We start from the raw sequence: 16830 nt of genomic DNA on the forward strand, positions 1-16830 counted from the left end.
TGATACAAATAGTGCCGCCTCTTGACTAATAGTCTGCACCCTCACACTCTTTCCTGGTAGTTCTTCACTTCCCAAAACCCCTTCCCCTGGAGTAGTCTGCTTCCCTTTGGCTTGTTCTTTCAGGTTTTTGAGTCAGTTGAAGAGGTCGACCAAATCGAAACAGAGCCCAAGAGTGACGATATTAAACAGGTTCCCAAAATCTCAAATGGACCACCGCAGAATGGCATCAGTTCTCCAGACTCTGGTCACCCTTCTTCCAGAAACTTCTCAGTTACTTCTGGTCAGTCAGACTCCTTAAGCACAGAGGATAGTGGGATACATGAGCCAACCCTCAAAGCCCAACCACAGCAGCCCTCTACAGCGCAGAGCCCAACCAAACCCACTCATACCACAGATAAATCAAATAGAGACACTTCAGTTGGAAAGGAAGGAAAAATATCTGAGAAAGGTAAGAACAAACCAGTGGAGAAACAGGGTGTGAAAATGCTGATTTTACGCAGTAATTCTGGCACATTCAATGTGCCTTTGGTCAATTACATACACTACCGTTCAAAGGTTTAGGGTAACTTACTCATTCTTTCTTTTTTTTTTCTTTTTTTTTCACATTTTAGAATAATAGTAAAGTCATCACAACTATGGAATAATAGAAATGGAAATGTGTTGTGACTAAAACAATCCAAAATAAATCAAAACTGTGTTATATTTTAGCATCTTCAGAGTGGCCACACTTTGCCTAGAATTTGCAGAAATGTACTCTTGGCATTTTCTCAACCAACTTCCTGAGGTATCACCCTGGGATACTTTTTAAACAGTATTGAAGGAGTTTCCATCTATATTCTGGGCACTTAGCGGCTGCTTTTCTTAATTATACGGTCCAAGTCATCCATTTCAAAAACTTTTTTTTTTTAAATAAAATTTTCGTTTTGTAATTAAATAAATTAATATGTTGGCACAATTATATTTTTGTCTACAAAATTAATTTCAACCATTTAAGCATACACCTTCAGATCACAAGGTTTTTAAGATCATGAGAAACATTTCAGGCAAGTGACCCCAAACTTTTGAATGGTAGTGTACAGTATAAAATAACCATTGTACCTGTGTACCATTGCGTATGCGACAAATTAAACTCTGAGGGAGTGAATTCACTAAAAAGTTGTGCCCCTTGCAAGTGTGGTATTTCAGCACAAAAGCCTGCATCTATCTTACTAATCAACCTCAATCTAGTTTAAGCAGGCGTAATAAGTGCTAAAATAGCGCTGTGTCATGAGAATTTAATTAAAGTAATTATCATTCCTTCCCATGCAAACACGCAACAGTACATTGCGCTTAATTCACAAAACTATTTGCCCGAGGAAATCAGGCAGTAAACTTAATTTTCTAACGATCATGGCCAGTGGCGGTTCTATCTTGTATGGCGCCCTAGGCAAAACCCGCTTCAACATGCTGCCATAGTTGTTGACCCCCCCGGTCAACAGATTTAGGCATGGGCGACATGTGCTGTTGCCCAGGGCGGCATCTTGCGGGAGGGGTCTGTGTGGGTGCCTCATGTCGCCCATGCCTAAATCCGCTCCTGATCATGGCAGTAATAATTCATCAAATAATGATCAAAGGATGGAGAAGAGTGTTATAATCTGGCAGATATCCCTGTGCATGGTGTAGTCCAGCACACTTTTGGCATGTTAAAGAGATGATTCAGGTGTCTGGATCACAGTAGTGGAGTGATCATGCAGAGTCCAGATCGTTGCAGTCTGCTGCATCCTCCACTATAAAGCATTCAGGGGGAATTCACTAAGAATGGCGGATCAGGAAACAGCACAAATGTGGCCACAAAATCGCTGCTGAATGCAATGGCTCTCTGAATTTGTGATCTTGTTCGCTGAGTGCTATAAAGCGGAGGATGCAGCAGACCATTGCAGTGTGCTGGATTTTCAACTGCCGTTAATAGCGCAATATAAAGGTTTTTGCGCTGAAATACCACGCGCAAAGTGGCGCAACTTTTTTGTGAATTCGCCCCTCAGTCGCCTGCAAGAAAAGAATTGTGCCATGCAAACTGCATTCAGCACAGATTTTGTGTGCCTTCTCTGCATAGGCCTTTAGTTGGCCACTAATCCAGCACAGACAGTGTGTGCAAATAAACAGTGATTTTACGGGGCAAAATTCATTCTTTGTAAATTTCCCTGACTTTACTTTTTAAAAGGTAATTATAAAATTGAGCTTAAATGAGTGTCTCATTTCTATGCAGTGGTGACAAGCATGACAGGCACAACTGATATATCAGAGGAAAGGAAGAATGCCACACAGAATACCTTAAAAAGTGCAGAAGTTCAGACAGAGGAGTTGAAAACAGCTCACAGTGGCATGGCCAAAATGAAAGTGGGTGATTCTCTAGAGAGAACATTGACATCTGAAAATGCACAGCGAACTGAACCAGATAGTCCCAAAGCAACAGAGGTCATAGAACTGACTCCTCCAGAGCCAAAGATGAATGAGAATCAGGTAAGAGTGGACAGTCAGGAAACCCAGAGAATTGAAAGGTCCCATTTGGGAATAAAAAATATTAGATCAATGCGAGAGGAACCTTCGGTAACAAAAGATCACAAGGGAGCAAATGCACTTGAGGAGAAGGTTGCAACTGAAATACTGTTGTCTGTTTCGAAGGAACATGAGATAGAGAAAATCAGTGTGGGTGTTGTAATGAAACCCAAAGAAACAAGCAAAGATAAGAACCCTGAGACATGGTTAGATGACACAGCCAATGTTAATCAGACACAAATTGATTGCGCATTAAAACCAGATGATGAGAAAGAGGCAAAGACTATGGACACCAAGGAGGCATCAGAGAGATTGAAGGATGAGACACTGAAATCGGCAGGAACAACAGGAAAGAGGAAAGAAGTATCAGAAAGTCAAAAAATCTTGGCTGCAGAGCAAACAGAAGAGAAGGTTGTTAAAAAGAGGGCTAGACAGAAAGAAATGCAGAGAAACGCCCCTGTGGTTGAGGAGATGGTGGTCCCACTGGTGCATGAAGCTTTCAGCACAAGAGAGATGAGTGAGGCACGAGCTGAAACTGAGTCAGATGAGTCTCCCTCAGCCATTGAAATGGAGGAGATACCTACAGCCAAGGTGTCAATGGCCTGGGACAGGAAGACTCCATCTAAGAGCATGATCAGTGAGCAGGCAACTGTGCCTGCACTGGAGCTCAGACTGGACAAGGCTCAATGTAAGCCCAGCCCTGAAGGAACTGACTCGGTCATGTCTGAAAAGCCAGAGATGGAGAGGCTCTGCCCACAGTTTGATTTACTGGCTGTGAACACAGAGAAGAATAAAGCTACCTCTCCAGCTTCATCAATAGGGACCACTTATTCTGTAAGCTCATGTTACTCATATTTTTATATTAATATTCAGTATATTATTCAGTATGCGATTTGCTCCATAATTTTGAGGCTCAAACTCGTTTTCAAACTCGACTTTCTTTCTTCTGAGGAACACAAATTAAGATTTTTTGAAGGATGTAAATTACAAGGTGTTTTTGTCCATAAAATGTAAGGCAAGTGGGTCTAAAACTTTCAAACTCTAAAAAGGACATAAAGGCAGCATAAATGTAATCTATACGACCCGAATGGTTTAATCTATGTCTTCTGAAGTGATATGATCGGTTTTGGATGAGAAATGTAACACCTTCACTATAAACCACAATCATGTGTGAAGCTCGATTGTACTTCCTCGCCATTAATGCATGTGCACAACACGTGTATAGTGAGAGTTTGTAACACATAAAAGTTAGTAAATGATGAGAGAATTATCATTTCTGGGTGTACTATTCCTTTAAGGATCTATTTCTGCTTAAGTTAAAACAAAAAAAAAATGACTTCTGATGGTGTAACCTGATGTAATTAGGTAGATTTAGTAAAAAAAAATTAGTTAAATAAAAGCAGTTAATTTACTTGTTACCTTATGGAGCACATTTTTAGGTTATTTGGCAAAAAAGTTTTTTGAAGCACTTTTTAAAGTGTACATCTGACAAATATCCTGATGCCGATTGCAATACTCATTGACAGATGATGATCGAAAAAAATTGGTAAATAACAAAACCATGGAGCTGGAAAGTGGCCAAATATATTAAATAGTAACTGTGATGGGCTAACTGTAAGATGTCTCTTGACATATGACAATACATGCTGTTAGACACAAAGACACGCGCTTGAAGAAACACACTTTATTATATTTTTTAAAACAGTTGAAAGAAAAGCCGTCAATGCTAATTGGCTGTTTGTTCAGAGACGTGCAGCGGGAGCATGTCTCGTGGAACACACGCATGTAAAGATTTCTCACTCTTTCTTTTCTGTTTCAGATGTCTGAAAATTGTTTGCAAGAATATTGTTGTCTATAAGATGCTGCAAATGACCTAAGACCATCTCGGGAGGAGCTCAAAGTTTAGTTCACTTTATTTCAACGGAGCAGTTTGCACTTAACATGCATTGTGAACGCAACTCTGCAGGTTCACTTTATAGCCTATACAGTACATGTGTATACAACCTAAAGAAGCTCAACTTGAACCTAAAATGTATTTATATTTCAATTATTATTATTATCATTATCATCATTATTATTATTATTATTATGTTTATGTTTATAATTGTCTTTAGATCTTAATTTGTATTAGTAATTTTCCACCTGTTGTAGACGGATTCTTGCATGACGGCAAATGGAATGGTGGTTATATATGATTTTTTTTTACCACTTTGTTATTTTAATTGCTTTTTTGTTTCGTTTGAAGTGCATTTTGAATTTAAAAATATTTCTGGTTTAAGTTTTTAGTGTTTCAATAAATAAATTTTTTTTTTTTTTTTAAAGCAAAATCAATAAAGCAAGAATATTCACCGATCCCTCGGCCAGGGGGGGTTGATGATGTAATCGGATATCGCAATATTATTTTATTAAAATATCGTGAACATTCTTGCATATTGCCCAGCCCTAATGTACATGGTATATTGGTACTTTTAAAACTTAATTGGTCACACCACAGGACCTATTATAATGAACAAGTGAAGGCTTAAAAGTGATTAAAAATGTTGAATTTTCTGCACCTGAAATATACACTTTCCTTTATACATCCATATAAATTTTTACTTAAAATCCTGATATCGATAAGAAAAACTCATGAACATGTTATGCGACAACGACCCATAATCATTTCAGTTCCGTTTTTTTTTTTTTTTTTACTGCATAAAACTCAAAATGTGTTTCTAGTCAAAGTGACTCAAAATGATGGAGCAGGTCACTTTTTTTGGTTCTCTCTTTAAATGTTATGGTGTAATATGTTGAATGGGACACTCATGGTCTATACCTGTTCACCTGTGTAATTGCAGCAAGAGCTTTTGGACATGTACACTCTAAATCTTCATCGGATAGATAAAGATGTTCAGCGTTGCGACAGAAATTTTTGGTACTTCACACCTGCTAACCTAGAGAAACTTCGCAATATCATGTGCAGGTAACAAAAACCTTGCCTCACTGTGCTTTCATGGTACTTCCTACTGTAGAAAGTAGTGGTGTAAATTACATTGGTTGTGAAGATATGTTCATAAATTCATACTAAAGTTCTGTATTGTTTGAATGGTTCATGAAAATGAAAACATGTCATTCTATCCTCTCCTAAATAAGCCAGACCCAAGTCTTGAGAAAGGGAAAGTCTGTGGATGTAACTCACATTTGCCAGGACTTGCCAATGCAGCTGCTGCGGGCATCTTATATAAATGCCTGTCTCTTTCTGTAGTTACATCTGGCAACACCTTGAAATTGGATATGTCCAGGGCATGTGTGACTTGCTTGCTCCCTTGCTTGTTATTCTAGATGATGGTAAGTTGGTCTGTGTAAGATAGCTCTTTATCTTTAAATGTATTCCACTTTATACTGACCAGACAAGCACCAGTATGCAATTTTTGAAATGTTCTGCTTATCTCATTTCTTTTTTCCATAAATCTTTCAGAGGCCATGGCTTTCAGTTGTTTCTCTGAACTAATGAAAAGGATGAATCAAAACTTTCCTCATGGGGGTGCCATGGACACCCACTTTGCCAACATGAGATCTCTCATCCAGGTAAAAGTCTACTATAAAATATCAGTACATAACATGCCTTTTAATGTAAAAATCTTGATGTATGTGTGACTGATCTCTCCCTCTTTTCCTCTCTGTGTGTATCTAGATTCTAGACGCAGAGCTGTTTGAGTTGATGCATCAGAATGGAGACTACACCCATTTCTACTTTTGCTATCGCTGGTTTCTCCTTGACTTTAAAAGAGGTAATGTTGCTCTGACAGAAACATTGGAAGACCAAATAAAACAAAACTATATTCTTTTTGTCTTTGAAAACGATCAAATAATGAAATTATAGATGTGACTGTTCTGAAGAAATGTGTTCCATTAATTTTCAATGATTAATCTTTGTTTTGTTCAACATTTATATAAAAAAAAAAAAAAAACATCCAGCCTCCTAATTAGCAATTACAATGTCCTCATGCTGATTGTGACTCATTCATTTAAAATACATTACATGGATATTAAGCTATAAACACAAGGCTGTATCTACACTAAAGGTTATATGCTTTGTCTGAGTAAGATTCAATTAAATTTAAAGCCAATAATATTAAAAACTAGAATATGCAATTCTGTCTAAGGCCAAGTTACCGGTACTCAGAAATAAACCAATTCATTGATGACAGCTCCACCTGCTGTCCACGGAGATGTTGCAGCAGCCTATTTTATTTTGAATTCTGAAACACGATTCCCTCCAATTGTGCTTTGGGTCTCTTTATCATTACAATTGAACAATAGGAAAGAAAAGCATACTATTGTATTGTATTGTCCTCTTCCCTAACATACCTATGGCTGTAATCCTCAGAGTTGGTGTATGATGATGTATTTGCTGTTTGGGAAGCCATCTGGGCTGCAAAGTGTGTCTCCTCCAGCCATTTTGTGCTCTTCATTGCTCTCGCTTTGGTGGAGATATACAGAGACATCATTCTGGAGAACAACATGGACTTCACTGATATCATCAAGTTTTTCAATGGTAACTATTTATTTATTATTTACACAGGTTCACACCTCAAGATAGACCAATAACTTTAGAGCCAATTATTTTCCTTCTCATCTGTGAAGCTAATTAAACCAAATAAATTCTACATAATGGATGCAGCACAGAGTTTATTTCTTTTACATTGCATAGTTTTAAGGTTTTTGAGGATTAGGGCATGCCACACAACCAGTCCATTTTGACATCTTCCTAATTTGGCTAGCTTCTACCCAAGTGAGAGTTGAATTTGCTCAGAAATACTGTAGAGTTTAATTGGACAAACAGACTTTGACTCAAACATCAAATTATAGGGAAGGATTTTATCCTTCCTTTTAAAAGTTGAAAAGGCTTATTATGTTACAATTGTAACTATGAACAATTATATGTGTAATTGTTTTTAATTTGTGCATTTAGCATGATTTTATCACAGCTGTCCATAATCAAGTAAAAACAAACCCGCAACCCATTTTTAGGTTGCGACACATTGGTTTTGGGTAGTAATGGACTACATGTAATCTGGATTACTTAATAAGGTTACAAAAATCAATTGAGGGGGACTCATGGACTGACAAAAAATGTGTTATAATGTTTAATGAAAGGAGTGTAAATTTGTACTTAAAGGAATATTCTGGGTTAAATTCAAGTTAAGCACAATAAACAGCATTTGTGACAATGTTGATTACCAAAAAAATTTATTTCAACTTGTCCTTCTTTTCCTTTAAAAAAAGCAAAAATCTGGGTTAAGTGAACGGGGCCCATCCATAAACGTTAAAATACTGTTTCAAAAGTATAGCCACAAAACGTAAACAATATGCATGTTAACATGATTTTAGTGTGATAAAATCACTCAACATTTTCTGAGTAAAGTTATATTACATTTTACAACTTCATTGCCATGATGATGTATTGCTGTAAACCCTAAAACAACTGTAAAAACAATGATTTAAGCAACTTTACAGCTCAAATAATACATGAGTTTTAACAACAGAATTAACAACATTAATTTAAGTTCTTTTATAAAATTATAAGCTTCACATTTCTGCCTTTAAACCCTCCAAAAATTGGCCGCATTCACTTTTATTGTAAGTGCCTCAATCTTACTTTGATTTTTGATTTTTTTTTTTTTAAAGAAAAGGGGGGATGAGTCGAATTTAAATTTTGTGGTAAACAACATTAGCCACAAATGCTGTCGACTGAGCTTAACTTGTGTTGAACCTGAAATATAAAAATAGATATTATAATAAAAACTAGAAAAATAAAGTTTGTCAAGACAAACTTTAATGCTGGCTTGAAAAAGCCTTGTCTGAAAGTTACAATTTTATTTCAGATATGCAGATCCAACAGAAAAGGTTGGATAGATATATCCATGTACATCAGTGGGATTTTTGGCCAATTTAAAGATCAGATATAGGAAAACAGAAAGTCTGATCAGTTAGAAAAGTTGTCAAGCCAACATAGTTAGATTTTCATCAAAACATGCAACAAGTGATCCAAAAGTAACCAGATTAGATTACCTAAAAAGTGTAATCTAAAACTTTATGTTACTGATTAAAATTTTGGTGTGTAATTTGTTATCCGAACCAGATTACATTTCAGAAGGAATTTACCCAGCACTGTGAACTACCAGATGAGAACCACTGACATACTGTAGAGTACAAGTGTTAATTTAATGCATCCTAATGACCTTTATTATGTCATTGTCTTCCAGAAATGGCTGAGCATCACAATATCAAGCAGATTATGACTCTGGCTCGAGACCTGGTGTGCAAAGTGCAGACGCTTATAGAGAACAAGTAACTCCAAAACCACTCATCTCTGTTGTTACTCATGTTCAACAACATGTCCCATTAATGTCATGGTTACTTGCGTAACCTCCATTCCCTGATGGAGGGAACGAGACGTTGTGTCAATGTAGTGACACTAGGGGTCACTCTTGGGAGCCCGAGACACCTCTGGTCTTTGATAAAAGGCCAATGAAAATTGGTAAGTGGTATTTGCATGCCACTCCCCCGAACATACAGGTATAAAAAGAGCTGGTATGCAACCACTCATTCAGGTTTTATGCTGAGGAGCCGAGACAAGGTCCGGCCATTTCAGCGGGTAGTTCAGCGTTGTGGCATGAGGGACACAACGTCTCGTTCCCTTCATCAGGGAACGGAGGTTACGCAAGTAACCATGACGTTCCCTATCTGTCACTCACTCGACGTTGTGTCAATGTAGTGACACTAGGGGTCCCTGTACAAAACGCCGCAACTGGCTGAACTGTGTTACGTAAACTGGCGGTGTGTGACGTGCAGAGAACTGTGTGCCTCGTAGCCAGTGCACCAGGCCGACACGTAACCTCCCCCAACATAGTTATGAGTGTCGAATGGCCCATTGGGGACAAGTCGACTACCCAAAAGATAGAGATAGGCTAGCCCAGTCGTGGTCTCTTTTCCCCTTCTTTTTTTCCACTCCCTAAAAAAAGGGGGGGGATTATCTGACTGGGGTGACCAGGTCTAGTCAGGGGGGTACCCCTCCCAAGGGGAGGACACCGCAGAGACCACACCTCGCCCAGAGAGAGGGGGGATATTTAAGTGGAAAATACGTCACATGGTCTTGCCGATCATGTGGAGAAGTCTCATGGTAGGTCCTACCCAACGGGGGAGGAGTTACTACAAACATGGAGACTGTGGCAGAGGGGCCTCTGCCCAAGGAAGATGCAGTTTGCCAACAGGGAAACGAATTAGCGGAAGATATACACCACATGGGGTTGCCTACAGGGAACCGCCACAAGCGGAGCACCTACCCCAGAACAGGGATTTTAATATGTACTGGGCCGGCAGCAAGTCTCTCCGAAGACTCGACTGCCACAGGGCTCGGAGGAAGTCAACCAGGGAACATAGTTTGTGAACACTACTGGGAGTTAATGGCGCACGTCTTCAGCTCAGAGGAGGTGAAAGGCACTATGTGCAAGCGATACACCCGGCCAGCTATCCCGGGCTTATCCACTTGTATTGCGTGCCACTACCTGGGATGAAACCGGTTCCACCCGGAGGTTGTAGAACCTTGCAAAGGTGTTGGGTGTTGCCCAGCCTGCTGCTCTGCAAATGTCTGTTAGAGAGGCACCCCTGGCCAGGGCCCAGGAGGCCACTACACCCCTGGTAGAATGGGCTCGTAGCGCTACCGGGGGCGGCACGTCCTGGGCGTGATATGCCATAGCTATGGCGTCAATGAGCCAGTGGGCGATCCTCTGCTTGGAGACAGCGCTTCCTTTCCACAGTGCACCAAAGCAGACAAAGAGCTGCTCAGAGATCTTAAAGCTCTGCATGCGAACCAAATAGATGCGTAAAGCGCACACCGGACACAGCAACGACAGGGCTGGGTCTTCTCCTGCTGGGGCAGCACTCTCAGGTTCACCACCTGGTCCCTAAAAGGGGTTGTGGGAACCTTGGGCACATAGCCCGGTCGGGGTCTCAAGATCACGTGAGAGTAGCCCGGACCGAACTCCAGGCACGTTTTGCTGGCAGAGAATGCTTGCAGTTCTCCTACCCTCTTGATGGAGGTGAGCGCAGTCAGGAGGGCAGTCTTCAAGGAGAGTGCCTTAAGCTCAGCTGACTGCAAAGGCTCAAATGGGGCTCTCTGTAGACCCTGAAGAACTACAGAGAGGTCCCATGAGGGAATGAGGCGCGGTCTGGAGGGGTTCAGCCTCCTGGCACCTCTCAGGAACCTGATGATCAGGTCGTGCTTCCCTAAGGACTTACCGTCCACTGTGTCGTGGTGTGCTGCTATAGTGGCAACGTACACCTTCAAGGTGGAAGGGGACCGCCACCCTTCCAACCTCTCTTGCAGGAAGGAAAGCACCGATCCGACTGCACATCTCTAGGGGTCTTCCCATCAGGAAGAACACCACTTAGCGAACAGATGCCACTTAAAGGCATACAAGCGCCTTGTAGAGGGGGCCCTAGCCTGAGTGATCGTGTCTACCACCGCTGGTGGTAGACCGCTTAGGTCTTCCGCGTCCCATCCAGGGGCCAGACATGGAGATTCCAGAGGTCTGGTTGCGGGTCCCAGATGGTGCCCCGTCCCTGAGAAAGAAGGTCCTTCCTCAGGGGAATTCGCCGGGGGGAGGGGGGGCTGTCGCGAGGAGCGTGAGGTCCGAGAACCACGTCTGGGTGGGCCAGTAGGTTTCTACCAGGACGACCTGCTCCTCGTCCTCCCTGACCTTGCACAGAGTCTGTGCAAGTAGGCTCACTGGGGGAAACGCATATTTGCGCAGGCCAGGTGGCTAGCTGTGTGCCAGCGCGTCTATACGGAGAGGTGCCACGGTCAGGGCGTACCAGAGCGGGCAGTGGGAGGATTCTTGGGAGGCGAACAGGTCTACCTGTGCCTGTCCGAATTGACTCCAGATCAGCTGGACCACCTGAGGGTGGAGTCTCCACTCTCCCCTGAGGGTAACCTGCCGTGACAGCGCGTCCGCTGCAGTGTTGAGGTCGCCCGGGATGTGAGTGGCCAGAGGAGGAGATGGCGGGCGAGTTGTGACATACAACGAGAGCGCAGACCGCCTTGGTGGTTGACATATGCTACCGTTGCCGTGTTGTCTGTCCGAACTAACACATGCTTGCCCTGGATCAATGGCCGGAACCTCAGCAGTGCGAGCAGAATTGCCAGCAACTCGAGGCAGTTGATGTGCCAATGCAGCCGTGGGCCCGTCCATAAGCCGGCGGTTGCGTGCTCATTGCAAACAGCGCCCCAGCCCGTTTTGGAGGCATCTATCGTGACCACGACGCGCCTGGAGACCTGCTCTAGGGGAACGCCTTGCCCGTAGAAACATGAGGTCGGTCCAAGCGCTGAAGAGGCGGTGACAGACCGGCGTGATGACCACGTGATGTGTCCCGCGGCACCATGCCCATCTCGGGACTCCAGTCTGAAGCCAGTGCTGAAGCGGTCTCATATGCATCAACCCGAGCGGAGTGGCCACCGCTGAGGATGCCATATGCCCCAGGAGCCTCTGAAAAAATTTCAGTGGAACCGCTGATTTCTGTTTGAACGCCTTCAAACAGGTCAGCACCGACTGTGTGCGCTCGTTCGTGAGGTGCGCCGTCAACAAGACTGAGTCCAACTCCAAACCGTGAAAAGAGATGCTCTGAACCGGGAGGAGCTTGCTCTTTTTCCAGTTGACCCGAAGCCCTAGTCGGCTGAGGTGCGAGAGCACCAGGTCCCTGTGTGCACACAACACATCCCGAGAATGAGCTAGGATTAGCCAACCGTCGGGATAGTTGAGGATGCAAATGCCCACTTTCCTTAGCAGGGCAAGGGCTGCCTCTGCAACCTTCGTGAAGATGCGAGGGAACAAGGACAGACCGAAAGGGAGGACCTTGTACTGATACGACCGACCCTCGAATGCAAACCGCAGGAAGGGTGTGTGTTGAGGTACAATCGAGACGTGGAAGTACACATCCTTCAGGTCTACCACCACGAACCAATCTTGATGCCGGACGCTCGCTAGAGTACGTCTTTGGTTCAGCATTTAGGACGGGAATCTGTGTAAAGCCCAGTTCAGTACTCGCAGGTCCAAGATTGGCCGCAACCCACCACTATGAAGTAGGGGCTGAAAACCCCTTCTTCATCTTGGCCGGAAGGACAATCTTGTCAGACGTACCAGCAGGTGGGGCCTCGCGGCGGGGCGGAGCCTGAGGTGCCACACCGTGTCTTGGCCGTGCTGAGTTCAGGGACATCAAAGTACTTTCCTGACTCCTTGTGACCACCCCGGAACAACCTGGGACAGGGGAGGAAGAGGCCTGTCCTCGTGACCCGTGGAGACTGTCACAATGGGGGCGGATTTGTTCCACAGCTGGGCACTCAGGGGCGGGGAGACTGCCGCTGGAGCGCCAAACCTGCCATATAGAGTGGTGGACGGTGGTCATGATGACGGCCATGCACACTGGATATGTGACCCAGGGAACAAGGAAACCGCTCTTGCTGAACTCTTGGGTAATGCAGCCACTTGGGCACGCAGCGCAATTAAATGCAAAGGTAACAAAAGATTCTCCTCCCGGCCCTCGACCGGGGGATGGAGTGGTCTGCTTACCAGCTCCAGAGTAGTGGATTTCATCGTCCCTGGGTCACCCGTCTCAGGGGCGCTTCGAAGCCTTTTGCGGGTGGCGTCTACTTCCTGCGGTGGGCTCCACGCCGGGGCCGGGCCGCAGGGGCGGGCTGCGGCGGAGCCGGTGCAGTCACCGCAGGGGTTCCGGATAACCTCCGTCTGCTGCTTCACCGCTGAGAACTGCTGGGCAAAGTCCTCAGTGTCGCCAGACTGGCCAGCTTGGGAAATGGGGGCAGCAAGGAACCGTGCCTTGTCGGCCTCTCCCATCTCGACCAGGTTGAGCCAAAGGTGGCGCACCTGGACCACCAAGGTGGACATCGCCCACCCGAGAGTCCGTGCCGTGACCTTCGTTGCCCGGAGAATGAGGTCGGTCGCTGAGCGCAGCTCCTGCGTCAATCCCGGGGCGGAACTACCCTCGTGCAGTTCCTTTGGCGCCTTGGCGGACTTGCAGGAGAGCCATGGCGTGCAGGGCGGAGGCAGCTTGTCCTGCGGCATCGTAGGCCTTAGCCGTCAGAGACTACATAAACCTACAGGCCTTGGACGGGAGCTTTGGGCACCCGCGCCTGGTGGCGGCGCTCTGTGGGCATAGGTGCACCGCGAGTGCCTTTATCCACCGGGGGGATTGCCGAATAGCCCTTGGCCGCCCCACCATCGAGGGTAGTGAGGGCGGGGGAAGCTGAAAGATCTGGACCGGGCAGTAAAAAGTGCCTCCCAGGACCTTGTCAGCTCTTCATGCACTTCCGGGAAGAAAGGAACAGGGGCAGGGTGTGGCTTTGAGCGGCGCCGCGAGCCCAGGAACCAATCATCGAGCCACGAGGGTTCAGGGGAGAGCGGAGGGTTTCACTCTAGCCTGATGCTCGCGGCTGCCTGGGAAAGCATGTCATCATCTCCGCGTCAGCCTGTGATTGGGCGACCACACCCAAAGGGAGGAGCCCAGCTGAGGCTTCCACGTCCGACTGGATGAGCCCGCTTTCCGATGCTGTGCTCGAGAGCTCATCACTTTCGCGTGCTCCGAATAAGAGGTCGAACTCGCCGTGAGACGAGCTGGCGGACTCATCTGGAAGCCCAATCGGGGCAGACGAGTGTGCTGGGGAATGGGAGGTCCGTGGGGGGATACCCGGCGGAGGTGGTCCCATTGGGGTCCCCAAATTGCCCCAGTGCTAGCCGCGCTGTCCTCATACCCGTGGGTAGAAGGACCGAGGCGGGGAGCCTCTGGGGTGGCTTGCTTTCTTACGAAGGTAAGCCGCAACCGCATCGTTACCATGGACATGTTCTCGCAATGAGTACATGACCGATCCACGAACGCTGTCTCCGCGTGAGCAGTGCCCAGACATGAAAGACAGTGATCGTGACTGTCAGAAGGTGAGAGATAACGAGCGCAACCAGGAATAACACACAAAGGAAAGGCATCTTTAAAATGACACTTCTTTAAAAAGACGTTCCGTGTGTGCCGCTCTTTTAGAGATATATACTCTTTTAGAGATATATACTCTTTTAGAGAAATATACTCTTTTTATTTCTGCTGAAGTGCCCAGGGGCATTCTCTGCAGTGCACCAGTGCAGAGGAGGGAGAAGCCGCTGAAATGTGCCGTCAGATCCAGCAGAGGTGAATGAACAGTCGAGGGAATTCAGTTCAGTGAGCATGACCGTTCGGCTCCGAAGAGAAAATCTGAATGAGTGGTTGTATACCAGCTCCTTTTATACCCGTATGTCCGGGTGAGTGGCATGCAAATACCACTCGCCAATTTTCATTGGCCTTTTATCAAAGACCAGAGGTGTCTCGGGCTCCCAAGAGTGACCCCTAGTGTCACTACATTGACACAACGTCGAGTGAGTGACAGATAGGGAACCCTTGCTACAAAACAATGGGGAACATTTGGCTAAAAGTATATGGGGGAGGTAGCATAACATTTTCAAAGCCTAACATCCTAATCTACCTGGAATCAATCAATGTGCTCTTCTTTTATAGGGTCATTTGGCTCTCTTATCAGGTTTTACTGTACACAAGTCATGGTACATAAAATGTTATGCATAAGTAGATGCTGCTACGGAGCATGACGATACAGAATTTAATTGTGGCTGCATTATACCGTTAGGCCATGTATGACCTGTACACTGAAGTAGTATTCTGTATTCTGATGTGCCACTTATTAGTTATCCAGACTTTTCTGTGTACAACTGTAGCAGTAGGGGTCACTGTGCTTTCAGTCTTCAGGCCTTTCAACATGTGTTTCTATAACCTGCTTATTTCAGAGTCTGTCTTTGCTGTGAGTTGTTTCACTAAATCTGATCAGGTTATTGTATCTCACAGTATGTAATTGGAGAATACCAAGAAATGCCTGTATGTATCAGAATGTCAAAATGTCAGTAAGTAATTAAAATGTATTTGGGTTTTTCATCTGATTTGTAATGTTTCTGAGTCAGTACTGTGTTTCAGTAAAATGGTGTCTTGCTTTCAGTCACCTTTATGAAAGTCCAGCATTGAGATTTATTTTTCAGATTTGATGTTTACATCTGAGTTTGCGCGTGTGGACCGGGACCGCTATAGAAATATGAAAATAAGAACACTCATTTGATTGTCTATTTTGCCAGTGTTTACAGTCACTACCGCAAAGCCTTGTCTGCTTGATGTATTCCTGCTGTTTGTGAACTGTATAAAAAAATACAAGCTATATTTATTATATAGAGAGAATCTATATTATTAACTTTAGTGTCAATAGTTACATGGTTTTCACAATGGAAATTTACAGTCAAATTAAAATCATCAGTGCTGTTGTTATTTTTACATTATAGAATGAATTGTTGAATAACACGCATATTGTGTTTCTTCATCCGCCAACAACACTATCCTCTTCTGTAGCTCTGTCCACATTTTTTGTATTAGCAAGCTTTTATTGTATCTCACAATGAAGTATTGATCATATGATCAAACTAACAAAACTACAGAACTGAAACCTGTAGTTGATCAGGTATAACCACAATGAGGTGCAATCACAATGTGTATCAGATCTTAAGCATCATTTTCACATGTCTAATCAGCAACGTAAGACTAAAATGACTATGTAGGCAAGAACAGTAAAGGCAATTAAATAAACAATGTACAGAAGTGTATTCTGGACTCTGAGATGCATTAGATAGATACATATGAGACTTTAAAAACTAAGATTAAATGCTAATTTAAGGATTCTAAGTAATTAATGTGACCAGACATGAGCAATGCTTAATAATCATTGTCCTGCAATGCATCTTGTTGATTTATGAGCAAAACAATTTTTAAAAGATTTATAATTTGTGTGTTGTTTAAACTTATTTATTTCAATCTGAATTTATGCATTTTGTCTTTGCTTTTTTATGTGAAAGTTCTTGCTACGCTGTTGTCAATTACTACAAAAAGTGTTAAATTAAAATCTATATTAAATGGTAAATGTACTTGTTAAAAAATTAAATAAAATGGAATTCTTAATTTTCCAACAACTATCATTTTCTTGCATCTGTAGTGATTTTTCAATGATTAAAAATAATTTAACATTTTGTTGGAATTTTGGCCATACATGCCATAAAAAATATTACAGTATTGTTTTACTGTTGTTGTTGTTGTTGTTGTTGTTATTATTTAAATACATTGTATAATAATATTTTGCAATTTTATTTAATGTATTGTACTGCTGAC

The 16830-nt window shown here is 43.6% G+C and overlaps 1 protein-coding gene across 5 annotated transcripts in view; it reads left to right on the forward strand.

Annotated features, from left to right (window-relative positions):
• sgsm1a (small G protein signaling modulator 1a) overlaps positions 1-16640 on the forward strand; it is a 68861-nt gene extending 52221 nt beyond the window's left edge. For 3 of the 5 annotated variants that reach the window (XM_051659060.1, XM_051659076.1, XM_051659077.1), the window contains 8 exons: positions 61-448; positions 2246-3369; positions 5373-5497; positions 5780-5862; positions 5993-6102; positions 6209-6305; positions 6905-7072; positions 8784-16640. In XM_051659060.1, coding sequence (XP_051515020.1) covers positions 61-448; positions 2246-3369; positions 5373-5497; positions 5780-5862; positions 5993-6102; positions 6209-6305; positions 6905-7072; positions 8784-8872 — 2184 coding nt within the window. In that variant the 3' untranslated portion in view covers positions 8873-16640. The other 2 variants (XM_051659069.1, XM_051659075.1) reach the window with 2 other exon arrangements.
• Positions 16641-16830: the final 190 nt, after the last annotated feature.

Source organism: Myxocyprinus asiaticus, chromosome 3, assembly GCF_019703515.2.
Source record: "Myxocyprinus asiaticus isolate MX2 ecotype Aquarium Trade chromosome 3, UBuf_Myxa_2, whole genome shotgun sequence".
NCBI lineage: Eukaryota > Metazoa > Chordata > Actinopteri > Cypriniformes > Catostomidae > Myxocyprinus > Myxocyprinus asiaticus.